This window comes from Phalaenopsis equestris, unplaced genomic scaffold (genome assembly GCF_001263595.1).
Source record: "Phalaenopsis equestris unplaced genomic scaffold, ASM126359v1 Scaffold000552, whole genome shotgun sequence".
Taxonomy (NCBI): domain Eukaryota; kingdom Viridiplantae; phylum Streptophyta; class Magnoliopsida; order Asparagales; family Orchidaceae; genus Phalaenopsis; species Phalaenopsis equestris.
Genome location: NW_018164992.1, coordinates 3,052,264 through 3,079,871, shown reverse-complemented (window position 1 = coordinate 3,079,871; position 27,608 = coordinate 3,052,264). Strand labels below are relative to the sequence as shown.

Below are 27,608 nucleotides of genomic sequence, written 5' to 3'. Positions count from 1 at the left end.
TTAGGGTTCCGCCCCTTTCCAGCTTCGAGCCATGAATCAATTCATGGGTCCATAAGAGATCGAATCCAGGCCTAATTCTACAAATTCGAGTCCTCGTCTCGTTGCTATTATAAGAAATTAGGAAGCCCCCAACGAGAGCGATCTCGCTTGTTTCACAGAAGGAGAGAAGAGAATCGCAGTCTCGGAATTCGAGTTGCTCCCTTGCGGCGATGGAGTCGAGCCATGCGGGATCGGAGAGAGAGAAAGCAAGCACATCATCACCCATTGTCGTCGTAGGCAGCTTCTGGAAAGGTATTTGAATTCGGAACAAACTGTCTCCGACATTGATTACAATCTCATGAGCACACAAATTGAGTTTAAATTGAGAATTCTTAACAATGGAAATCCAAGTAGAGTTACTGTGCGGAGCTTATTCTGGTAGATAGGATATTGGTGTTAGTTGGGTTATGATCTGTTTCGTTGCGGGTTGGGTGCTCTTTTGTGCAAGGCGTTGAGGTTTGATCTAATGTTTACTTTGGATCTGGTAGGAATGTGGACGACGAAGCAATCGTAAAATTTGAGGGGAGGTTCGGTTTTAGGTTTTGTAGATTTAATTTCATTGTAAACGTGAGTTCTCTCGACCGGTTACTTTTTTGAGGATTCAATTCAACGCATTGGCTGGATGCGGCCATAGGCATTTCATTGGTATGAAACTAGGTTTCAAGCTATTATATGGAATTAGAACTTTGGATTTCTGAAGAATCTGTGGGGGTTTACGTTTGGGCTTTTTAAAATTGTGAAGTTAGATACTTGATTTTTAGTAGGGAACCGATTCAGCAGTGCCTCACATTTTTTTTTTAATAATATGTTAAAGATCCATCTACAATGGATAGCTTTGAAAGCTCAGCTGGAAGGTTGGTTTCAAAGAGCCTCAATATAAATCATTCCATGATGTAGTCCCTGAGATTAGAGTTCCACCATAAATTTCTCCTCCATTATTCCATCCTACTGTAGAAATAATTTCAGTCAAAAACTGTCAAATAGTAATATCATGTATATATGAAATTAGCTCACATATTTCCAAAAGCATACCTTCCCAAAAGCATCCCTTCCTGCAGTATGAGGAGTCCAATATACTTCAGCACAACCATTCAAAGTTCAGTTATCTAGGTGAAACCCACTACAAACCTCACTCTCAGGCAAAGGAAAGGGAACCGCAAACATCTAAATTTCCGCACGGAATTGGAATAAATTATAACTCAGATCAAATAAATAGAATGAAAAAAAAATGTGAAGAACTGCTGAATCGGCCATCCACTAAAAATCAAGCATCGAATTTCACAAGAGTTAAAAAAACCTCAAATGAAAACCCCCACACACTCTTGGGAAATCCAAAATTCTAATTCCATAACTCATAGCTTGAGGCCTAGTTTTCGTAGCAGCTATAGGCTGCATCGAGCCAATATGTTGAATTGCATCCTCAAAAAAGCGAATCGTTGTAGAATTAACTTCTACAGTGAAATTAAATATACAAAACCCTACAAATATTATAGTGAGATAAGAGTTTCGTTGAATGCTAACTTAGGAATATAACTGAAACAATGAATTGCATATATAGAGATGATTTTCTGGTGTCCTTTGGTTTTTGCATCCTTAGTGTTTCACTCTCAAAATATAAATTTTAATCTTTAATGATGTTGGCAAGAAAAAAGAGCATAATTGCAAACATGCGGGAAGAGGAACATTTGTTTATCTAAAATAGAAACGAGATGTGAAAATTGACTCACCCAACATCATGGAGACTTGCTCACCTATAACAATTTGAGAATCACTCACTTATTATATTGTGAATGCATTTATCTAAGTAAGAGGAATCTCTTACCGGCTCACCTTTTGCTCACTCAAAATATTCCATCTTAAGCCTTTTGCAACACCAACTTGAACTACCTCTCACTAAATGAGGTGATTGATGCTTGGGAACTATAATTAATTAAGGTTATGGGTAATTTTTGGTCGAGAAACACTACAAATATTAATTGAAAATATCATTGTTCTCCACTACATGGAAAAAATTCGGTCTCAAATTTGATGTATGGTGAAGCACCTCCTTAATTATGGGTTATCAATGCCATTGTTAAATCCTAACTTATCTTTCAGAATACATGCCCGAGAGTTAGAGTTGATAGGAGAGAAGAGAGTAAGAGTCTAGAGATAGAGAGAGTGTGTGAAAAGTCCCTTCATTTATGTCTTGATCTCCTACTTATAGAGGTTTAAAAATACAATTATGAAAAAGAGAGAATAGTCATAATAAACACCCAAATAACTGAATTGACATGTATGTCATGTGAAAAATACATTATAATACAAATGAAATATAATGTTATCGACCGCCAGATGCTTTAGCTTTGGTTGGTCATTTCAATCAACTGTATATATCAAATCGATTCCATCGAGGGGACCGATCTATCGATCAAAGGAAACCGACCGATTGCTGTAAGAGGTCCGTCGTTCGATAGGTCTGACGGTCGATAGATTTGTTGGTCAATTTTGCTGTGTAGTCAGTCGACTGCATGGCTAGTCGACATCTTGCTCTTGAGCATGGAACTCTGATTGCTTGGGTCTCCATTCATAGCCGCTCGATCCCTTTGAGATCCGTGTTGGCATTTTTTATGTATACAACCATACTTCTGAAGGCCCAATTATTTAATCAATAAACTACTTCTCTATAGCTATTTTCATAAATGCTTGTTTGCATTTTTCATTGTACAACAACTGGCTTCTTTGTTCTTACTGGAAACAATAAGCCAGCTCAGATAAGGCTTGGATGACCGAACCGCAATACGATAAAGCTATTTCTTTTTTGATTGCTTTTAAACAAGTATTGTTTCAACATTTAGATAGAAAGAAAAATAGAGTTGCACATGTTTGTGCCCATACTGCTTTACTTGATAGTTTTTTTGTGAGGAATGTGGACTCCCCCACTTCCTCTTTCCTTTTATTGATTTTGATCGGGCCCATGTTTTGTCAAGTTAGGCCCCTTTTCTACTTTTTGTAATCCTTTATGTTATAGTAATGCAAAATGCACATTGCAAGCAAACACCTCTTGGTGTCTTTGGAATTTGCTTTTCTTTTAAACGTTAAAAAGTTTTATTTTTCCATACGCCACAACATTGTAACAAGGCCACTCATATTTGTGCTAAGCATGCTCATAGTGGTTCTTTTGTTTTGATGCATGTATGATGATAGGAAACTTTCTATTATACTTGTAGATGACATATATTTTTTTTACATCATAGATGCATACATGCATAGTTTTTTTATAGCCCTTTTGATATATTAATGCAAATACACATTCCTGGAAACATCTCTCAGCCTTATTGACCGCCTTATTATTTGCATGACATTTGTTGTAAGCATAGACCAAACTTCTTTTATTGATTTTTTATATTGCAGGTTTTTATGCTGGTATCAGCTGCTTAACTTAATTGTGTGACTAATTACGTAAGATTTTACTCATCTGTATACTGAAATTTTAAAGAGTATATTAACTGCACGACATACGTTCAACAAGTGTCTTTAGTGTCCTTCCATCTATATATGTAGCCTAATGTTTTAGTAGCTATAACTTTCTTATTTATTCAAAGGATGATCCAGACCTACTTTGCATTTGTCCATTGAACTATTTACATGGTTATATTTTTGCTCCTTGATTACCATAACTATTTTTATTTTACCAAAACTCTTTTAAATTGCAGATTTCGACTTCGACAAAGGAAGAAGTGTTCTTGTTGAGTAGGGGCTTAGGATTGCTGAAAACCAGAAGATTAGTCAAAAGAACAGGCGGAAGCTTGCGGAGAACACTCGCGGTATGGTAATTTTCTTGTGACATGTTTCTAGAAGTATCTTGCAATCTCCCTTTTTGTAGGAACTATGTAATTATGTACTTGGATGTTTCTCATAAAAAGCACTTTGAGTTGTTACTCTCCCAAGGAATCTGACTTCATCAAATCTTACCTCTTTACAGATTTCAAGAAGGCATCATCAGCTAAAAAACTCAACTTGTTTAACTGCTAATTGAAGGGCTATCAGGAAGAAGTTGATAATCTAACTAAAAGAGCCAAATTTGGAGAAAATGCTTTCCTTAACATTTATCAGAAACTTTATGAGGCCCCAGATCCTTATCCCGTTCTTTCTTCTATTGCAGTTAAGTGTTATGGTTTAGCGTTTCCTTTCTTGTTTTCCCATTGACTTGTAAACCTTCATCCTTATTTGCACTGAGACATGTCCAAAGCACCTTGAGTTGTGTTTGTTTATGAATAGGAACTAAACATTAATAGTATGTTCTCATGTTTAATCATCTGATTAAATGTGAATAAATTCTTTTTTTATTCTCCACTCTTGATTGCTACAGGAACCAGAGCAAAACTATCAGAACTTGAGTCTGAAAATGGAAAAATGAAGCTTGAATTAGAAGAATATAAAACTGAAGCAACACATTTAAAGAGCCTAAAAGCTACGATAAGATGACTTGAAGAGCGGAATCGGCAACTGGAGCAACAGGTTAGGGAGCTTTCATGTTTGACGCATTTGCTTAACTTATTTTCTTGGTTACCACTTTTCTGCAATTATTATTTTTGATTTATTTGTAACCTTCAATTGATTGTTATATTTTAACTTGGAATGAATCGATTTGATTTGGGAAATCCTTGTTCATTGTGGATTCTAGCATGAAGATTACCTGGATGGTAATTTTATATTGCATCCAAACAACATTTTACTGGTTCGGACATTGAAGAATAAAGGCTGCCTGCAACCAATATAAAACATCTTTATGTCATGTGATTTGAAAATATGATCTTTTAATGGGTTTTTAGATGGAAGAGAAAGTCAAGGAGATTGTTGAGATCAGGCAGCGAAGCCTGGCTGAAGAAAACCGACATGTCCTAAAAAATTTCTAACCCCTCTTACTGTATAGGAGGAGGTAATTTAGCGGCAACATTATTTTTTACCGTATCTACTTCGATTTCATTTTCAAAATTTTATGTCCAAGTATAATCCCTCCCGCAACCATAAATTGACATTTTTCTCAGTTTAAAACTAAATTTGTCTTTTCACATCGTTCTAAAATTTTTTTCTAAATGATTTAAACATGATTCAAATGAAGTTTTAAACACAGAAAAATCATCCATAAAAATTTCTATCCTCTTTTCAATTAGATCGCTAAAAATTGATATCATTCATCTTTGAAATGTTGTAAGAGCTGACATTAAATCTCATCAAGGGTCAAATGGTTAACACCCAAAATCATTTTGACCAATTTATGGGTTAATATTATAATTTCCTACATTTTTAATTAATTACATAATTAATTCAAAATGGAATTATAAGCCTAATTAAACCTTAATTAAACCTTTACTACATTAGGTTTAACTTGACAAACCATAATTAGGTCTAAACCACATTTAGACCTAATTATACCTTAGTTAAAGCTTAACTACATTAGGTTTAACTTAACAAACTTTAATTAGGTCTAAACCATATTTAGACCTAATTAAATCTTAGTTAAACCTTAATTACATTAGGTTTAATTTAACAAACCCTAATGGGGTCTAAACCTCATTTAGACCTCATTAGACCTTAACTACATTATGTTTAACCTAATAAACCCTAATTAGGTTTAAACCACATTTAGACCTAATTAAATCCTATTATACTTTAACTATATTAGGTTTAACGCCTTAAACCACAATTAGGTCTAATCTCTAATTAGACCTAATTAATCAATTAAACTTTACATAAATTAGGTTTAATTAACCTTCAACTATAATTAGGTCTAACCCCTAATTAGACATAATTAATCAATTAAACCTTACATAACTTAGATTTAATTAACCTTAAACCCTAATTAGACTTAACCCTAATTAAGTTTAATTAATTAATTAAACCTTACCTAAATTAGGTCCAACCTCTAATTAGACCTAACTAACCTATTTAAACCTTAGTTAAATTAGGTTTAATTAACTATAAATCATAATTAGGTCTAAACCCTAATTAGACCTAATTAATCTAATTAAACCTTACTTACGTTAGGTTTAATTAACCATAAACCATAATTAGTATAACTCCTAATTAGACCTAATTAAACCTTACTTTAGGTTTAATTAACCATAAATCATAGTTAAGTCTAACCCCAATTAGACTTAATTATCCCTTAAGCCTTACTTACATTAGGCTTAAACAACCTTTAAACCCTAATTAAGTTTAACCCAATTATACTTAATTAACTCTTAAGCCTTACTTAATTTAGGCTTAAACAACATTTGAACCATAATTAAGTCTAACCTAATTAGACTTGATTAATCATTAAGCCTTACTTACATTAGTCTTAAACAAACCTAAAAACCATAATTAATTCTAAACCAATTATACTTAATTAACCCTTAAGCCATATTTACATTAAGCTTAAACAACCTTTAGACTATAGTTAAGTCTAACCCTAATTAGTCTTAATTAATCCTTAAGTCTTAATTACATTAAGCTTAAGTAGCCTTTAAACCATAATTAGATCTAACCCTAATTAGGTCTAATTAATCAATTAAACCTTACTTCAAACTTACGTTCAACCCCACTTGAACCTAAGTCAACATCAACTTTAGGTTCAACATATATATTGAACCTAAATCAAACCTTTAACTTAGGTTCAACTCAAATTGAACTTAAGTCAACATAAAATTTAGGTTCAACCCAAATTAAACTTAATTCAACTTCAAACTTAGGTTCAACCACACTTGAACCTAAGTTAACCAAACTTTAGGTTCAACATATACTGAACCTAAATCAAACCTTTAACTTAGGTTCAACTCAAATTGAACTTAAGTTAACATAAACTTTAGGTTCAACTCAAATTGCAACTTCAAACTTAGGTTCAACCACACTTGAACCTAAGTTAAACAAACTTTAGGTTCAACATATACTGAACCTAAATCAAACCTTTAACTTAAGTTCAACTCAAATTGAACCTAAGTCAACATAAACTTTAGGTTCAACTCAAATTGAACTTAACTCAACTTCAAACTTAGGTTCAACCCCATTTGAACCTAAGTTAACCAAACTTTAGGTTCAACATATACTGAACCTAAATCAAACATTTAGCTTAGGTTCAACTCAAATTGAACTTAAGTTAACATCAACTTTAGGTTCAACCCAAATTGAACCTAACTCAACTTCAAACTTAGGTTTAGCCCAACTTTAACTCAAGTTAACCAAAATTTAGGTTCAACATATAGTGAACCTAAATCAAACCTTTAACTTAGGTTTTAACCTAAGTCAACAACAACTTTAGCTCCAACTCATATTGAACCTAACTCAACTCAACCCTTAAGTCCTAACTACATTGGACTTAAATCATTTTTAATCTTTAGGTTCTACCTACATTGAACCTAAACACCTTAAGTCCTAACTACATTGGACTTAAATCATTTTCAATCTTTAGGTTCTACCTACATTGAACCTAAATCAAGCTTAAGTTCTATCTACATTGGACTTAGAACAATTTCAAATTTTAGATTCCATCTACATTGAACCTAAATCATTCTCATACCTTAAGTCCTATCTAAATTGGACTTAAATCATTTTCTATCCAAATTAAACCCAAACGACATGAATCCTTAGGTTCTACCTACATTGAATCTAAATCATTTTAAGTCCTAATTACATTGGACTTAAACCATTTTAACTCTTAGGTTCTACATAAATTGAACCTAAACCATTTTAAGTCCTATCAATATTGGGCTTAAATCATTGTAAATCGTTAGATTGTACTCACATTGAACCTAAATCATCAAGATCAATCTAAATTGAACGACATCAATCTTCAAGTTTCATCGACATTAAACCTAAATCTCAAGTCTCAATTACACTTCTTTACGTATGACCGACATTGGACCTAAAATAAATGACATCATAAATCCAGCTCATCATGCTCACCGACATAAATAAAATTCACTTTATAAGACATTAAAACTTGACTTAAACCTAATGAAAAAAGATCACCAAACACAACTTGAATATTTGTGTTCAAATTTACGAAGATTTCTTGGACGACGCAATCTGTGGTTGCTGACAAGAATCTTCCGGTCTTGGTTAAAACACCTTTCAAACTAAGTAAATCTGAATATTTTACAGCCCCAGGATGACGGAGTCATAAACATCTTGACCGAGTCGTTTAAAAATTCTTCAACCAATTAAATGACTAACTAAAACTAATAAAATCTGAAAACATGATTTTATACTAATCGTGTTATATTTTGCAGGTTTATTGGAGACATGAAAACAAAATCTCTCTCTAGATTTCCTTTGCATGTTATAGGGTGTGCTAACTCTGTTTTGCAGGACAACATTTGAAAGTGAAATTTCAAGACAACAAAACCAGACAAAAACAAACAAAACAAATCAAAACGACATAAACAAAATGACATGATATAACACAAAACTAAAACTTTTATCATAGCCACAAAAACAAAACTTTTAGGATATCCACAAAACCAAAACTTGTAGGATAGCCATGAACAAAAATTGACATGAAAAATATAAAACGACAAAATAACAGAACAAAAATAAAACAACATAACATGACAGAAATAAAACAAAACAAAAACAAAACTACATGACATAACATGAACAAACAAAACAAAACCTTTAGGGTAGAATCAGATTCTTAGGAATCTACTACCCCAGGAATAAAACATTTGATGTTTCTTTCCTTGATATTGACATCTTAGAAGAACGAGTGTTAACGAGAATCAGGAGTTTTCTTAGGTAAATGTAGAATTTCCTAAGATGTAATTAACTATAGGAGTTTTCTTCTATAGGAAAACAAAGAATTCAGAAAATGTGATCAACCTAAATCTCTGGTTATCAGACCTTTGATGTGGTTTTTCTTATATGAGATTTTGACATTCTAGAGTCTTCTCTATAAGTTTATCACCCAACATTTTTCTTGTTTTCTATCATTATTTTCCCTTTCCCTTTTTCCTGATTCCTTTAATACTTGAGGATCTTTCACTTGATCCAAAAGATTAAGGTAAATTGGAAAATAGGGCAATAAAATAGATAAATAGAGTGGCGACTCCAACATCCTTACCGACAATAGACACCCGACAAAGAACGAGAGAGAATTGGCGGCGACCACAAACGATGAGTTCCGAACGCCATCAGCAGGTGCATTACATAAACCAAAGGGCATTCGTCTAAAAGCAAAAGTTTCATAAGGACTAGTGAATGTTGTCTTTTCATGATCCTTAGGAGTAATAGTAATATGATGATAACCGGTATATTCATTCAAAAAGAAAAAATATTCGTGCCTAGTTAGCCTATCCAACATCTATTCTAGAAAATGTAACAAAAAGTTATCTTTCTTAGTGGTGAAATTTAATTTTCTGTAATCAATACAGATTCGCCAAGCAGTGACTTGTCATGTTGGTATTAATTTTTTTTTCTCATTCGTAGCAACTCCCTTTCTTAGGAACACAGTGAATTAGACTTACCCAAACACTGTCTGAAATATGATATATGATCCCAACATCAAACCATTTTAGAATTTCCTTCTTAACAACTTCTTTCATCATCAAGTTTAATCTCCTTTAAGGATAAACTTTTGGTGCATGATGTTATTCCAATAAAATTTTGTACATACAAACTGAAGGGCAGATTTCTTTGATATCAGCTAATGTCCATCCAAAAACTTTCTTGTATTTTCTCAAAATTTACATCAAGTTTTGTTCTTGTAATTCAGTTAACTCTGAGAATACTATAATAGGTAATGTGGTTGAATCTCCTAAAAATAAATATTTTAAATGTGTAGGAAGTATTTTCATTTCTAGTTCAGGAGATTTCATAATTAAAGGTATAAGATTTTTATTTGTATCCATAGTATTTAACAACTAAAATCGTTCCTGAACATAATCCAATTTCTCATTACTTCTCTATATTCATCTTGAATTACATCCTCATTTTCATGCTCCAAATGTTCTTCAGTTTTCTTTTCAAATGTATTTGTGAAATATTCATTACTTAAATAATCATTAATTTTCATTTTGAAGCATTCATCATCTCTTCTTTTTGCTGGATATCTCATTGATTTCGATATATTAAATGTAACTTCTTGATCACCGACTCTCATTGTTAACTCTTCTTTCTGCACGTCTATCAAAGCTCTTCCAGTGGCAAGAAAAGGTTTCCATAAAATAATTTTAATTTCTTTATCTTCCTCCATATCTAACACAATAAAGTCAACAAAAAAGATAAATTTATCAACTTTTACTACTACATCTTCTATAACTCTTTTAGGACATATAATTGAACGATTAACTAACTGAAGAGTTACAGTAATAGGGAAAATTTCTCTTAAGCATAATTAAACCCAATCTTCTGAAAATCGATAGAGAAATGAGATTAATACTGACTCCCAAATCACATAAAACTTTTCCAAAAAATCTTTCGCCAATAACATAAGGAAAAGTAAAACTATTAGGATCTTTTAGTTTTTCAGAAAGTTTTTTCTAAATTATTACGCAACACTCCTCACTAAGTGCAACAATTTCATTATATTTAAACTTTCTTTTTTTAATTAAGTATATCCTTCATAAACTTCACATAGTTAGACATTTGTTCCAGAGCATAAAAAAATGGGATATTTATAGCTAATTTCTTCAATATTTCTAAGAAGTTAGTAAATTGTTTATTCTTGTTTTGTTGTTTCAATCTTTGAGGAAATGGTGGTGATGGTCTTTCTACAGTAATTTTCATTAGTTTAATAGGATATTTTGGATTAAAATGAAAATCATCGCTAGACTTTTCATTTTCCATCCCTTTTTTCTCAACTTCAATCTTTTTTTGAACTTTCGTTTCAAATTCTCTTCCACTTCTCAGTTGAATAGCCTTAATTTGTTATTTATGATTAACTTCAACATGACTACGCAAAGTTCCTAGAGGTCTATTGTTAAGTGCAGTAGCAATATGTCCCAATTAATTTTTCATATTTCTAATTACAACTCATTAACTTTGTATTTGATTTCCCATTTGTAATATTAATTCTTCTATTGACAATTTCTTCTCCTTAATTTGTGAATTGCTATTAAAATTTGGAAGATAATATGGCTTATAATTAATATTTCCCCAGTTGTTTGAATTTCCTAATGGGTTTATTGGATTGTTCCTCTATTGCAGATTCACAACATTAGAGTTATTATTATTCCAACTTAAATTAGGGTGATTTTTCCAACCATGATTAAAATAATTAGATTAAGGATTATTAGTTCGGGTTGTTTATTGCATTTAAAGTTTCATATGATGATTGAGAATCTACTATTTGTCCCAATGAATTTTCTTCAAGCACAGCAGACATTTGAGAATAATTCATTCCATTTTGATCTATCTTCTTTGATATAATAGCAGTTTGAGAAGTCAAAATAGATAACGCATCAGAGTCATGAATGCTAGCTACTCTTTTTTGAGTTATCCTTTCAGAGGGTCATTGAAAATTATTTGTAGTCATCTCTTCAATTAAAGAATATGCTTCATCAATGCTTCATCAAAGAATATGCTTCATCAAATGGTTTTGACATTAATGATCCACCAACATCAGCGTCAATAATAAATCTACTAATTTATTATAAAAAGTTTGAATTATTAACCAATATGGCAACACATGATGTAGACACTTCCTAAGGAGATCTTTAAATCGTTCTCGCGCTTTATATATTGATTCTCTTTCAAATTGACAAAAAGAAGAGATATCGTTTCTAAGCTTATCAGTTTTTTATGGTGGAAAATATTTAGATAAAAATTTTTGTGATATTTCTCTCCAAGTTCTGATAGATTCATGTGCTAAAGAGTTTAACATCTCAGTTTTATCTCTTAATGAAAGAGGAAAAAGTGTAAGTCTGATGGCGTCATTCGACACTCTATCATAGTTAAATGTAGCATACAATTCTAGAAAACTAGCAAGATTTAAGTTAGGATTTTTAGTCAGTGTTTCCCCAAATTGATTATTTTGTACAACTAGATAATAGCAGGTTTAAGCTCAAATGAATTAACAACTACAACAGGATTTTGTATACTCAAGTGAATTTCATCAATTGTAGGATTAGCATAATCTCTTAAAGCTCTCTGTTGATGTTCATTTTCAATTCATTGATTATTTAATTTGTTAGCCATTTTGTTCATATTATCAAATTCTTTTTGTGTTTTTAAATTTTTCTAATAGTTTTTTTCTAAATTCGAATCGTAAGGAATCAAACCTTCGGATCCAAAACTACGCATACATAAAAACAATAAGCAATTACAATAAACAAACACACAAAAATATAAAATTATTAATTATACTACACTTTTTTTTTAATGTAAGTTTTATAGTTCAAACAAAGTCTTCTAAATTATATAGTAATTTATTGTTACCTCCCCGACAACGGCGTCAAAAACTTGATGCATGCAGTTTGATGTGTGTTGTTTTTTATTTATTTTATGTCAATTTAATTCCCCTGCAATACCACCACAAAGGCTTGATGTGAGGCACAACTTTATTGTAACACACTAATTTATCTTACAAAATCTTTAAGCTGCAATTCCTAGTGATATATATATATATATATATATTCTTAGTTTAAAATAGTCACTAGTTTGTAAACGTAAAAATACGTATCGCTCAAGTAATAAATGACTCTAATGGAGTCATAAGTATCGATTCCACATGGAGATGGAAATTCTTATGGTAATAATGTAAAACACAATATTTAAACTACAAAAAACTAAAGTAAGAAAAACAAATCGAAAGCAAGGTTAATGTATGTCAATGGAAATGTAACTAAAAGATTAATTTAACCAAATTATTTTCTAAATTTCAAAGTTAAATTTACTAAGGCTAAACATATTTTTGTGACGAAGAGTTCAAATTTAAAAAAACATCATTCCCCTTTACAACGAGTATATGGTTAGTGAAGTAATTAAAATTATTTAAATATAAAATTTGTATTGTGTCAAATATGAGCAATTTTATTCTTTACTCTCTGTTGAGTGCATAAAGAACATTGACTAATCCAATGTTTGGTCCCTAAATTCTTAGTTAGGTTGTGAGGATACTGTCTCTCACTTCAGAGCTCCCACGTCTCACCCTTGCCTGAGGGCTAACATTTCGATTTAGTTTCCAAACAACCGGACCAAATTCGAAATTTTAGTCTGTCACCCTAAAAATCTCCAATTTTACGCCCTACAAAGTATATTTTTCTATTTATTTGCACTAAACCCCATGTACTACATTCTCATCCATGAAATTGAATGTGATTCTCACTTTGTTGAAGAAAGCATAACACTTTCGGATTTTATGTTCCTCAACAAATTTTAACATTTCAATTAGTCAGATCGAAAAGTAAATTAAGATCAGAGTTTGAATCATCACAATTTAATGACATTTAAAACATTGCACAACAATATTAATTATTCACAAAACCATATATCATTGTAGGGAAAAAGAACACAAATTATCTCAAACTCCTCCTTGAGCAAATCCCTTGAAGTTCCTTTGAAGCACTCTCTCTCTTTACAATCAAGACTCAATTCTCTCTTAGAAATACAATGAAGAAGAAATTTCTCACATTCCTTCTCCTCTCAGAACTCTAGAAGAAAATGCTCTCCACCAAAATCAAAAACAAGACTCACACAAAGCACCATCGGACACACCACCACTAGTACCACCACACTGAAAGTGGCGCCTGCCCCTCTTCTTAAAGAATTCAAAAATCCATCTTTTTTCCTAGGAGACACACATCTTCTCACCAAGAGACAAATTCCTTCATCCAAGAGACATATCTCTTCATTTAGAACCTTCTCCAAGTGTCTAGGTGCATTGAACCACTATATGGGGTCTTTGAATTACTTAAAGTCTTCTAGAACATCTAAAAAATAGCCAAAAACCGCCACAAATTCGTCCAAAAAAGGTATCTGGCGCCTGTTTTGGAGCCTCTGACACTTGTTTATCGAAGTTTAGCGCACCTCTCTGGCTGTTGGCGCCTCTTCTCTAGAAAATGGCACCTTTGCCGCCATAATCTGAAAATTCTGCATTTTAACCTCGAATTTCTTTCTTTTTGCTTCTTTTTCGCTCCAAGTACCTAAAACCAATATATCTACAACAAAATATGAAAATATTTTTCTTTAAAGTGTAATATTACTAAAACTAAGCATAAAATGTATATAAAAAATTGTGTATTTTTTTGTGTATCAAAATCCACCTCTGGGTCACTGCCTTCTCGGCATACTCTTTTGTTCAGGTCACTGCCGCGACGACATGCCCACCTTTAGGCCACTGCCACCTCGACATACTCTTTTGTTCGGGTCGCTACCGTCACGACATGCCCTCCTCCGGGTCACTACCCCCTCGGCATAACCTTTTGTTCGGGTCGTTGTCGCCACGGCATGCCCACCTCCGGGTTACTACCTCCTCGACATACCCTTTTGTTCAGGCCGCTACTGTCACGACATGCCTACCTATGTGTCACTATCCCCTCAACATACCATTTTATTTTGGCTGCTACCGTCACGGTATGCCCACCTCCAAGTGATTGTCTTCTCGGCATACCCTTTTGTTTGAGTCGTTGTTGTCACGGCATGCCCACCTCCGGGTCACTGCCTTCCTTGGCATACCCATTTTTTTTCGAGCAACTGCTGTCACAACATGCCCACTCTAGGTCACTACCTCCTCAGAATGCCCTTTTGTTTGGGTCGCTGCCATCACGACATGCCCGCCTTCGGGTCGCTGCCATCACGACATGCCCGCTGCCATCACGACATGCCCTTTTGTTTGGGTCGCTGCCATCACGACATGCCCACCTCCGGGTCACTGCCTCATTTGGCATACCCTCGTTTGAATTGTTGTCGCCACGTCGTGCACATCTCCGGGCTACTTCCCCTTCGACATACCCTTTTGTTCGGGCCACTGTCGTCAAGTAATATACATCTTCGGGTCACTTCTTCTTCGTCATACCCATATGTCGGGCTGCTACCATCGCGACATGCCCATTCCTGGGTCACTGTCTTATCGACATACTCATTTTTTGAGTCACTGCCTTCAAGGCATGCCAGCTCTTTTTGAGTCACTACCGTCATGGTATACTCACCCTCACCACTTTGGTGCACTTTTCGTTTCTTTGTTTCATATTTTGCATATTTGTATATGTGACCAGTGAGTGCCTCTCCGGTAAGGTGTAAATCCTTTTTATAAGTATTCTTTTACTCGATGCAAACTCATTTGTAGTCGGTGTCTGATAGTCTTATGATACACCGGGTACCCGTGCAGGCGTAATTCCTCTTTATAGGTAGTCTGTTGTACCTGTACATCCCATTTGTGTGTGTGATGTTCCATGTAGCATCCTTGCATTTTGCATGATGTGTGTGTTTGCCCTTTTGGGTGTCATTTGTGGTTGTTTCGTACTTCGGTCGGACAATCACAATGTGGACTTTTTGCATGTTTAAGTGCTTTCCCATTTATCTCGATGGCTTGCCTTGCTCGGTATGTGAGTGACCCTCTCTCGGTCACGATGCCTTAACGAGCATTGCTTGCTGGGTTGATCCCGGTGAGAAATGCGAGTTAAGTCGTCGGAATTGGTACTAGTATGCAGTGCTAAGGATCTAACTCGTGTCACCCTTACATGTTATGGGCTCGCATTTAATGGCTCTTATTCCGAAATATAAAATTTATATTTTAACTTACTACATCTGTCATATTTTAAAAACTATGCATGTAGCAAAATAGGTCATATGTGAGATCAATTTTTTAAAATCCATATTTGGGTGAAACCCTTTAGATCCTTCAGATCCTTAGGACCGGGACGATGCGGCAACCCGTCAAAGTCATACGGTAGTCGAAGACTTACCCTGTGCACTTAGTACTATGTTATGACATTTTTCGTTAGATGGTGTGCTAGTTTAGGATTTAGGTTGTTAGGTAGTCTTTTTGATGCATAACTATTGTTATTTGTTGGATTGATTGTTGTAGTCAGATATCCTTCTTTTGCATTGTGTTTGTGGTGTGACTGCATGTTTTATATGTATGGTAGTATGTTAGGGTGTTTTTTTGTAGGGAGTCATGTCTACTTATATGCACACACACATGTACCGTTATGGGGGAGCAAGTGATGATTTCTAAGATTTTCTTACAGATCCCATTTAACGTCCCCACTTATAAGGCATGACTCATTATACGTTATATGCATGTAAGCTCTCTCGTTAACTCTATTTTCTTGCAGGGTTGAGTTTTTTATTTTTCTTATGTACTTTTAGAGTCCGGAGATTCATGTAACATAAATAAGATATGGGCACGTGTTCTGAGACATTTGGCGCGGGAACCACGTGGAGGGAACAAGAGCTGATGCTCGTGTCCCATATCTTAATTCTGCATTTTTATATTGATGTATAAAATTAATACCGAGCATTCATATACGAAGTCTAACCGTCATTTTCTTTTCTAAAATAAGTTGCTGACCCAGCGACAACGACACTGGTCTTTCTTATATATTTGATTTGGCTTGTTTTTCTGCCTCATCACATGCTTGCATGTGTTTTCCTTGTTTCTTTTTGTGGTTTGTCTTAGAATCACAATGCAATTTTGGCTCTTTAAGGTAAGGCTGTCAAAAAAGCTCGTTGTTCGCGAACAATTCGTGTTTGGTTCGTCAATGAGTTCGTGTTTGATTCGTTCGATAAGTAAACGAGACGAACGTGAACAAATTTTTTCGTTTGGTTAGTTAAACGAACTAAACACGAATAGTAATGCGTTCGTTCGTGTTCGAATCGTTATTGTTCGAAATATAAAATAATTTAAAATAATTATATATATATAATTTATGATATTTTAAAACATTAAATTTTATAAATTATAATATATAATAAATTAATAATAATAATATATTAATATATTATATTAGTAATATACTAATGTAGATATTATATATTTATATAATATAAATTATATAATTAATCTACTATATTATTTATATGTATTAATTTTAGGGATGTCAAACTGACTCGTCGTTCACGAATAGCTCGTGTTCGACTCATTCAGAAACGAACACAAGCAGTGACTTCACGAACAATTTTAAACATCAGCTTATTTCAAACAAACTATTCGTTTATTAAGGGCCCTAAAATTATAAAAATTACAAAATCCTAATAAAACTTTCAAGATAAATGAATTTTAGGGTTTAAACATTCATGATTTTAAAATTGCACTTTTATTTCCTGCATGACCTTCAGACCAGATTTTAAATGAGTTGCTTGCATGACTATCAGCCAACTCATATAATAGAGCCTCTGCAATACTTACGGATCACTGAAAATAACTACATTCATATTTTGTATGTCCTTGAGGAGAAGTCTTCGTGCTTCTTCAACTTGACTGACCCAACATACCTTTATAGGTGATTATCTAGTGCGCTTAGGGTGTTAAAATGCTCTTTAACCTAGACTAGGTGTAAGTCCTTTTATTTGGAGCGTTTTCTGGTTTGTAGCTAAACCTCCCCTTCTCTTCTTTCTTAAGGCATCATTGTCACTTCGGCAGGTATAATTTCCACATCTTGGAGCTCTAGATTATAGTCATAGGATAAAGTTTCTTTTCTCTGACCTTAGGGATACTGATGTCCCTGTGGAAGATGCAATTCACAGATTGCTGATCGGGAATCTCAGGACGTGTTGGGTCGACTACCTTCACGACTGAATAGAATTAGGTTCTTAGTAGCTATGGATGACAGGTCCGTGGTACCCCCAACCCAGTTATCTCTACCTTCTATGATTACTCTACTTTCTTGTTGTTGAGCCCCTTCGAGCCATGTCAGTCCTTGATTTTGTTGATATCATTTTGCCAGCCCGATGTTGATGAGCTGCTCGTTTTGGATACGATAATTTGTCTTCTGCCCTTATGACTTGTACATGCTTTGACGTGTTTGGATATCCCCATGTTTGGATATCCCCATCAAGATGATTATGGTTATTCTGTGGGCTCCGTATGCTGATAAGTCGCAATGCGAGATACTTACTCTCCGCCCGATGACTTAAAGTGAGTTTTAAAGCATCATAACTCTCTCACATAGAATAACCTTACTTTGATGACCTATTCCCCCAGTTACATGATAAAACAAGTGAAATCCCTTTTATCGAGAGTATTCTTGGGTATACCCTGACATGTAATTAACCAGTAGGAATATGTTCATCTGCGAGTGCTCCTGACCCCAGAACAGTTACATACACCTGACTCTCTTGTTATGGGTAGTCTACGTAGATAATTATTTGGCGGATATTGGTTCAAGGAGTTTCCGCCCAATTTTGTTTGGGCAGACATATTTGACCTATCATTGCAATGTTTATTGCATGTAGACTCTCCACGTTTTGACTTTTCTCTTGTTTGTCATTTTTGTCTTATGTTCATTCTTTTTTGGTTCCACTCCTTTTCGAATCATTGATATGATTTGGGTGAGAAATTTATTCGAATAAGGGAAGTATACAACGATTGACAAGCTGACGACTCCTTTTAAAATAAAAAAGAGAAAAAAAACCGAAACAACTTCATCAAATGGTTTTGTCATTAATAAACCTCCAGTCGTAACATCAACAATAGATCCAATGGATCATATTAACACATTCTAAAATGTTTGGATGATTAAACAGTTAGACAAAACATGATGTGGACACTTCCTAAGCAGTTCTTTAAATTTTTCTCAAGCTTCGTATATTGACTCAACTTCATACTGAGTAAAAGATGAAATATTTTTTCTAAGCTTGACAGTTTTTTAAGATGAAAAATACTTAGCAAAGAATTTTTATTTTATTTCTCCCCAAGTTCTAATAGATATAGGTGCTAACAAATTTAACAACATCTCAGCTTTATCCCTTAAGAAAAAAAGAAAATATCAGCGTCCTTTGATATACCATCATATTTAAATGTATTACATAGTTCTAGAAACTTGCAAGGTATAAGTTTGGATCTCCAGATGGTCTTCCCCAAACTGGTTGTTTTGTATCATTTGGATAATAACAAGTTTAAGTTCAAATGAGTTAGCAGTTATAATAGAGGGTTGTATACTTATTTGAATTTCATTTGTTGTATGGTTTGAATGGTCCCTTCAAGGTCTTTGTACTTGATGATGTTCATTTTCAGCAGTTTGATTTTCAATGTTATTATGTGATATGTTCGTCGTTTCTTGTAAATTATGAAGTTGTTTTCTTTTTTGGTTTTTTCTAATATTTCGTTCTTACTCATAATCAAAATGTACTAAACGTTCTGATCCTGAACTACGCATAAAACAATAAAAAGTTCAGAAAATGAAATTAAACAAAACACTCAAAAATAAAAAAATTTTTAACATTTTTAACAAAAGTTTTTTTTTGGTTTTTAGTTTTTAAATAACTTTTTTTTAATTTTTATATATGTTTTTTTTATTTTTTTTAAATATGCAAGCAAATACTAAAAATTTTCCTAAAATAAGTCTACAATTCAAGTGAAATTTTCTAAATTAAAAGTTTTGTCGCTTCCCCGACAATGGCGCAAAAAACTTGATGCCCCACCCGCAATATCACAGTTAATTAAGTTCCAAATGACGACAAAAAACTTGATCCAATTAATATCTAACAGCCAGTATGCAAAATAGATATGTTATAGAATTTATAATTTTGATTAATGACTTACACATTAGGGATATTATACAAGTATAAATATTATTTCAAGTAATATAGAGTTTTTTTTAAAAAACCCCAGTATCGAACTCACATAGGACATATTTTATATAACAACTTAAAAAAACTTCTACCCTAACAACAAACTCATTATTTAGGAAAATAGCGTCCAAATGTTTGTAAAATGTTAAAACTAAATATTTACTAATTTTAATTTTAGGCAGAAAGTAAATGCAGATTTTCAAGCTAAATTTGTTTAAAGGAGTTTAAATAATATGAAAAAAAAAAAATTTCTTGAAAGAGATCATAATCAACGTAGTAATCAAAAGTTTAAAGGTTTAAATGTTGTATTGCGACAAATAAGAGCATATTTATTATTTACCATCTCTCGGGTGCATAAAGAACATTGACTAATCTAAAGTAAGTTTCTAATTGATATGATTATGTTGGGTAGGTTCTAGTCTCTCACTTTCAGATTACCCACTGCGCCCTCCCTATAAGACTAATCAGGTCTTAGGTTCTAACTCTAGACCAAATTGGTTAAGAATCTAGTTTGTCACCATAAAAACATCAAATTTATACTAATCAAAACTTATCTCTTTATCTATTTGCACTCCCTCTAAAACTTAGTTCTCCTTCATCCTTAGTTTAGTGTGGTATTTACTAGTTGGGTGAAATCATATAATCTTTTTGAATCATTATGTTTCACAACAAATTTCAACATTACAAATAACCGGTTTGCAAAGTAAAGTAAGAGCCGGTGAAAATACCATCACAATTTTGAAATAAATGAAGTCTTTAAACCATTCTTTTCCCACGCATGATTAAGTCTTATTGTATGGAAAAAGATAAGAAAACTATTCAGAGTTCATGGAGATAACACAACAAAACATAATATATATTAAAAGCCAAGTCTACACAATAAAATTAAACTTAAACAAAAATACAATATTCTTATCTTAGACTTCTCCTCTAGCAAATCATTTGGAGTTTTTTTGTTGTCTTCTTCCTCCAATAAACACTCTAAAACAGACACTCGCGGGAATCTAACTCACACACCCACACACAAGACTCTCACACCAAGACTCGGGACTCTAAATACTCTCTCCACTCACTCCAACAATCTAAACTCTAATTTTTGGCCAACCAATGGCTCTATTAAATAGAGCTCTTAAAATCACCAGGAGTTGCTTCATGCACCTCTTCAAAATTCATCCAAATTCAATGGATAAAACCCAAAACCATCTCTGGCGCCTAGGCGCCAACCTTCTAGAAATCCTTGGTAACTACCTGGCGCGTAGGCACCACATCTTTGCTCTAGGTCAATGTTTGCTCCATTTCACCTCTTTTTGCTACAATTTTGTTCCTTTTGCTTTTTAAGCTCCATCTTTTGTATGTGCAATAAAAAACACAAAAATACATTTCATTAAAGTGCAATATCTTAAAAAATGATAATAAAATGTATATACAAAGTAACACATTTTAAGGTGTATCATTGGTAAGGCTTGATGATATACTAGAGATTACTGTACAGGGCAGTGATGGAAGTGATGAGGAGAATGAGTCCAGGGCACCCATTTCTATTGTTCTACAGTCAGCTTCAAATTCGTCCACCGCTACCGCTACAGTTCGTAGGTCAGTCGGGAATATATGTTTTCTACAGCGTTACTCACCAACCTTGAACTATGCTGACATATGGTGAAGAACTGCAGAGTTATGAAGAAAAATTACAAGATGAAAGTTCTAGCAAGTGAGAGCTAGTCATGACTGAGAAGATGGATTCCCTGATGGGAAATCAGACACGAGAGCTGACAAAACTTCTACCATAGAAGAAGTAATTGCACGACAAGTGGGTGTACTGAGTGAAAGCTGAGCATGATAACAGTAAGAGGTACAATATTAAACTTGTTATAAAAAACTTTCAGTAGAAGCAGGACAATGATTACTCTGAGATCTTTACTCCTGTGGTGAGGACCACAACCATCTGGATGGTACTGGCTATGGTTGCTACCGAAGATTTATTTCGAGAGCTGTTATATGTGAAGACGACTTTTCTTCATGGAGACCTTGAAGAAGATATCTACGTGCACCAGGCTGAGTGGTTTGCAGTACAGGGAAAGGAAGATTCAGTTTACAGACTGAAGAAGAGCTTGTATGCTCCTAGACAGTGGTACAAGAAATTTGAAAATTTCATGCAAAATGCATGGTACATCAGATGTCACACAGATTACTGTTGCGACATAAGGGATTTTGATAATTCTTATATTATTATACCGTTGTACGTAGATGACATGCTTATTGCAAGGGTCTGTATTAATGAGATCAATAATCTGAAAAAGTAGGTGTTAAAACACTTTGTAATGAATGATTTGGGAGCTGCAAAACAAATCCTTGGCATGAGGATTGTCAGAGACAGGGTCAGAGGTACGTTGAGGCTTTCACAGGTAGAGTATGTGAAAAAAGTACTTAACAGGTTCAATATGGACTTGGCAAGAATCAGTCACCCAAGTCAGAGGAGGAACTAGACCACATGAGTAAGGTTTCTTACACTTCAGTTATTGATTCACTTATGTATGATATAGTTTGTACAAGACCGGTTATTGCCTATGCAATGGGAGTCGTGAGCAGATACATGAGTAATCCAGAGAAATAACATTAGGAAGTTGTGTGGTGGATCTTGAGATACCTAAGAGTCTCCTCAGAAACATGGTTGTGTTTCTCAGGAAAGAACTTGGAGGCACAGGGTTATATTGATGTTGATTTAGCTGGATACATTGGCATCAGAAAGAGCACTAAATGTTATGTTTATACCTTTGGTGGTACTGCAGTGTCATGAGGCTCAAATCAACAGAAGACAGTTTTATTGTCTACTACAGAAGTTGAGTACATTGCAGTGTCAGTTGTTGTAAAGGAGATGATATGACTACAAAGTTTCTTCGAAGAATTAGATAAAGAGGTTCAAAATGACATTCTCTACAGGGACAGTCATAGCGTCATATTCCTTGCCAGGAATCCAACATTTCAGTCATTGACCAAACACATTCAGATCAGATATCACTTCATACGGCCATTGTTAGATGACAGACAATTGTTACTTGAGAAAATTTGTGGAAGCAAGAATCCTGTTGTTATGTTGACTAACTATGTTACACTTGAGAGGCCGAAGCTGTGCACAACTTCAGTTGCTCTTCTAGCTTGAAGACATGGACTTTGAGTTGCAGATGTGGAGAATATCACGTTTGAGGAAAATGACGATGCAGCTAGTGGTTCAGTCCCTAAGTTGGGAGAATTGTGGGTATTGTGGAGCTCGGTCCACTTCCTCTAATTAACAGTTTTGCATATTTATAATGTATTTGATGTATTTAAATATATGTATTTGTTTCCCTGATTCTGCTCTTTCGTCTTCCTCTTCTGGATTTGTGAATTAAGGCAAGAAATATTAAATCCTTGTTATTTTTACTTGGCCCGAAATCCCGTTCGATTGATTCTTCCATATTTCGCGGTTAAGGCTTGCCTTTGTTGGGCCGAATAGGAAGATTTAAATGCATGCAAGAAGTCCACCGTTAGACATAACTTCTCCTTTAGCGTGTATCTTCTCTTCAGCGATAGGAGTGTGGCTTCTTCCCTCTGTGTTGCTTTGGTTCTTGCTCACGGGCCAAAGAGAAAGGGAATCACAAGTCTAGTTGCTCCCCTTTTTGTTCTTCTGCTGTGTGGCTCAAGGGTAGAGAGAAAGAGAGAATGTGATGAGAGAGAGAGAGAGGAAGAGAGAAAGGACATTCTTGTAAGTCGACAAGATCGACAGTGTGTAATCCTTAAAGTAATAAAATCCTCTGTAACTCTGTGGACGTAAATAATTTGTAGAACCATGTAAATATATATGTCGCCCTGTTGTTTTAAAATGTTCTCGTCAATTTTTTGCTTTCTCGCAATCATTTTTCACAACAGTTCAATTCAATACATTTCTCATTTTCATAGTAGAATTTTTTGTGTGGTGTGACTCAAGTAGTTTTCTTTTTTGTTCTCAGATTTTTTCATGTTAAATATTGTGTGTTTTCTGAATTTCTTGTACCATACGTTTCTATTCAATTTTTGTTCAAAATCTCTTGAATTACTTTGTTTTCCGTGAATCGATCAAATCCAATTTGTCCGTCCCAACAAAAAGTATGTCCTCTCATTAATAAGGATCATAATCTAGCTGGAACAGTAGAGCTTCATGAAAGGGTGTGGAAAATGACTCAATAGAAAGGTCAATTACATTTGAACATTATGAAAGGGTGTGGAAAACGACTGGTAGAAAAATGAATGCAGCCGTAGGGCCAGCAGAAATTCGAACAGCTGTAATATGGAATTTTCTATTTAGAAAATAGTGTTCAGCGATAATTTTTAAATTTTAAGTGTGATAAATTTTATAACTATTAATTCATATTTTAGAAATATTAGATCCTGATTTATCACCACCATAGAAAAAGTTGAAAGACGAACTTTTTTGAGCTACGAAAATATGGAAGATATGCAGATCTCATAATTGTATTAGCAGCCGCCTCACTTTGGAGGAAGTTAACTTATACACGTTTCAAATAATGTTAAAAGTCCAAATATTCCTCTGTCACTTTTTGTCTTCTTCTAAGATGAGTGCCTTTTTTTCGGCCCTATGAGGAACTTGAGCTATGTGTCGGGCCAATGAAGAACATGAATAAGCTGTGTTCGGTTGCTGGTTCACACCTCAATAAAACCTATCGAATGAAAAAAATTATCAAAATCCGGAAAAAAGTTTTTTTTTTTATAATTATTGTCGGCCAATCTGATTTGACATCCTAATCTTAAACTGCCTCTGAAAATCGTCTCCTCTATTCTTCTGTGAAACAGCGGGAAAATGTGGAAGTGCTGCCTGGACGCTCTCTGCAGGAGAACCTCAAAGAACCTGGAGTTTCTCCTCGACCTCACCGTCTGGCCGTCTTTCCCACCTCCGCAGACAGGGCAAAACCCGGTGCGCTGAAGCCGAAGATGATGTCGCCGAACACCTCCGCCGCGGCCACCGTGATCGCGCCCTCATCCCCGTTCGTAAATATTTTCAAAGCTCTCAGCTTCTTAATTGTTTGCCCCTTCTCTCAACATAATCAATTTTGCGTTTTATGTGCAGGCGGAGACGGTGATCAAAGAGCGCAATATGGCTCGACGGCTTCGCCATGGTGGAGAGCTACTGCCACCTGCTTAAAGACCGCGCCTTCCTCTTAAACAAACAGAAGTAATATTTCTGATTTCTATGCTGTGGTCTCATGGTGTAGATGGGCTTACTGTGATATTTTGTGGAGCAGAGAGTGTCCGCAGGAGCTGCGTGAGGCGGTTGTTGGATTGGCTTATGCGGCCTTACGGTGTGGTGATTTGCCGGAGTTGAGAGAGATACGCCGCATCTTCAGGTCAAGATTCGGAAGGGAATTCACAACTGCGGCTGTGGTGCTGCGCAATAATTGCGGTGTCAGTGGTGAGGTAACTAAAAAATCATTGATAAAACTACTGTATACTTTTATCATTACCTTTTTCTTCTGTCGAAGTGATTTTTGATGATGTAAAATAAATCATAGTTAAAAAAAATCAACTATAAACCATCAAATAAAAACTAAATGGAAGATTTACACGCATTCCAAACGATTAATTTATATTTACATATTCAACAACTAAAATTTAATTTTTACATAGATATCACTTTAGCTAAGAATGAAAATATGTATTTCAGTTTTAAGATGTTAAAATGATGATATTCTTCATGTGATTTGAAAGATTTCGGTTATATAGATATTAAAAGCAAAATTTATATCTCAGATATGTAAATACATAATAAATGATCAGCATTTTGTATGTCATATTAAGCAGAAATCCCTTTTAAAGAATCATAATTTTTTTTCTTCATTCTTTTTTTTTTATTTCAGCTGGTACATAAGTTTTCTACAAGACGGCCAAGCATGGAAATCAGGGTCCATGTCATGAGAGAAATAGCAATTGAGAGAGGCATCGAGGTGGATCTAGCCGAAACTCCTGAGGAGATTGAGTCCTATGTTAGTATTTTTTTTTTAATGCGAATTCATAAACACATAATGACTAAAATTTTTGAATTCATTGCTTTTACATATTCATAAATAAGAATAACATATTTGTATTCATGATTGTAAAATTAGATCTGAGAAGATAGAGTTTCTCTCTCAAATCCGCTAAAAATTTTTGTACTTTCTGATAGAAAGAAAAATACAGCATGCGTTAGGAAGAGAGATGACTCTTCTCTGGATTCATGCATTATTTAACTACCATCCACTAAAATTTAATATAATTTAATTAATTAATTGAAATTTATTATTAAAGTAAATCACACATGTTAGTAATCACCGTCCATAAGGGGGTTATTGATCAAAAGGATTTAATATAATTTAATTAATTTATTGATATAAGTAGTAATCATCATTCATAAGGGTGTTACTCATCAAAAGGATTTAATATAATTTAATTAATTAAATTATATTAAAGTAAATGATCTATGCTAGTAATTACCATCTATAAGAGGTTACTGATCAAAATGATTTAATATAATTTAATTAATTAATTGATATTTATCATTAAAATAAATGACCTACTTTAGGGGATTTGTGGTAAAAAATTAACACACCATCCATTCTTACATCCTAATCTTAACAAAAATTTAGTTGTTTCAGAACCCCAACCTTCAGAGCAGGACGCAGCAGGCCAGAGAAGCATTGGGTCGACTATGCTCTCCCTGTGGTCTACGTGAGCCGCTGGGAGGTGAAAAGCTTGAAATAATGGCTCAGAAAAAGTACGAGGATGCAGGAAGTGCAGCGCTAGATGCCTCAGAGCCGGCAGTCGCAGCCAGAACCGATGTAGAACTCTACCGATCAGAATCAGAGAGAATTGGAGATCATTCCAGCAATCCACGCAAGCAGAAGCCAGAGAATTCGAGAGGCAAAGAGATTCAGAACGAAAATGATGAGAGTAATGATAATGATGAAGAGGTGATGAGGCTCGCCTCCAAGGCACGGGTGCCGGTGAACAGAGCTCAGAACTTTGCAGGACTGAGAGAGATGGATTTGAAAGGCAAAATGGGCCAGTTAGACTCTACAAATGAAGATGGAGATAAAGAGGATGAGCTTGAAGAGGTGAATGAGAAGGCCATTACAGCAGTGGTGGAAGCTTCAAAAGAAAAGTAATAGGGTTGGAGGAAAGGGTTTTGAAGGTTGAGGCTGAACGAAATTCTTTGTCGAGGGTCAGATCTTTCTCTGTCAGGACTCGAAGGTAACATGTATATATATTGGATAGTGGCTGCAGGCATGCAACATTTTTAATGTAGATTTGTTCCTGCTCATCCGTTGGGTTTTGATGCAATAATAATATATTAATTGCATGTTTTGTGCTTCTTGTTTCTTAGTTTGGAATCATTATGTTGATGTATTAATAAATACGATAGTTGTGATGAAGTATTTGTTTGCGCCGAACTGGCTTCTTATGATTGGACGTTAATTTTTTCTCTACATTTGGAGGGACTGCAGTTATATGCATTCAATTTACTTACATGCCACATAATTCTCATGTATTTACAAATATAGCAGCTAAGTTTTGTATTGACATTCAGTTTTATCGTTGAATTTGCGACTGATTTATGTTCATATTTTCTTGCAGGTAAATTGGGAGGTCGGTAATGTTAATTACATCAATTTTAAGCTGAAATTTACTGACATAAATAAGTTGTGTCATTTTTTGAATCGCAGTAACATCAGCTTTGTTTAGTGCACACGTGTGTCGATAATTGTGTCTGAAAACATGTAACGATACATATTATCATCAGATTACATTAATTTCTGCGGCGGATAATATCGATCAACAACGTAATCTTATTTTCGATTTAGCACTGAAATTTT

General features: G+C 34.3%; 1 protein-coding gene across 3 annotated transcripts; it reads left to right on the top strand.

Annotated features, from left to right (window-relative positions):
• Positions 1 to 60: 60 nt before the first annotated feature.
• On the top strand, positions 61 to 27,210 carry LOC110029234. 3 transcript variants are annotated; one of them, XR_002294507.1, is made up of 8 exons: positions 61 to 291; positions 3,735 to 3,845; positions 4,004 to 4,182; positions 4,391 to 4,539; positions 24,556 to 24,750; positions 24,830 to 25,176; positions 25,617 to 25,742; positions 26,391 to 26,478. XR_002294507.1 is itself a non-coding variant. In XM_020731427.1 (8 exons), the coding sequence occupies exons 7-8, from the start codon at positions 25,650 to 25,652 to the stop codon at positions 26,898 to 26,900; spliced, it is 603 nt and encodes a 200-aa protein (XP_020587086.1). In that variant the 5' UTR covers positions 94 to 291; positions 3,735 to 3,845; positions 4,004 to 4,182; positions 4,391 to 4,539; positions 24,556 to 24,746; positions 24,830 to 25,176; positions 25,617 to 25,649; the 3' UTR covers positions 26,901 to 27,210. The 3 variants fall into 3 exon arrangements, 2 of the variants coding, with proteins under 2 accessions (XP_020587086.1, XP_020587085.1); XM_020731427.1 differs by having other exon boundaries at positions 94 to 291; positions 24,556 to 24,746; positions 26,391 to 27,210; XM_020731426.1 differs by lacking the exons at positions 61 to 291; positions 3,735 to 3,845; positions 4,004 to 4,182; positions 4,391 to 4,539 and having other exon boundaries at positions 23,962 to 24,746; positions 26,382 to 27,210.
• The last annotated feature ends 398 nt before the right edge of the window (positions 27,211 to 27,608 follow it).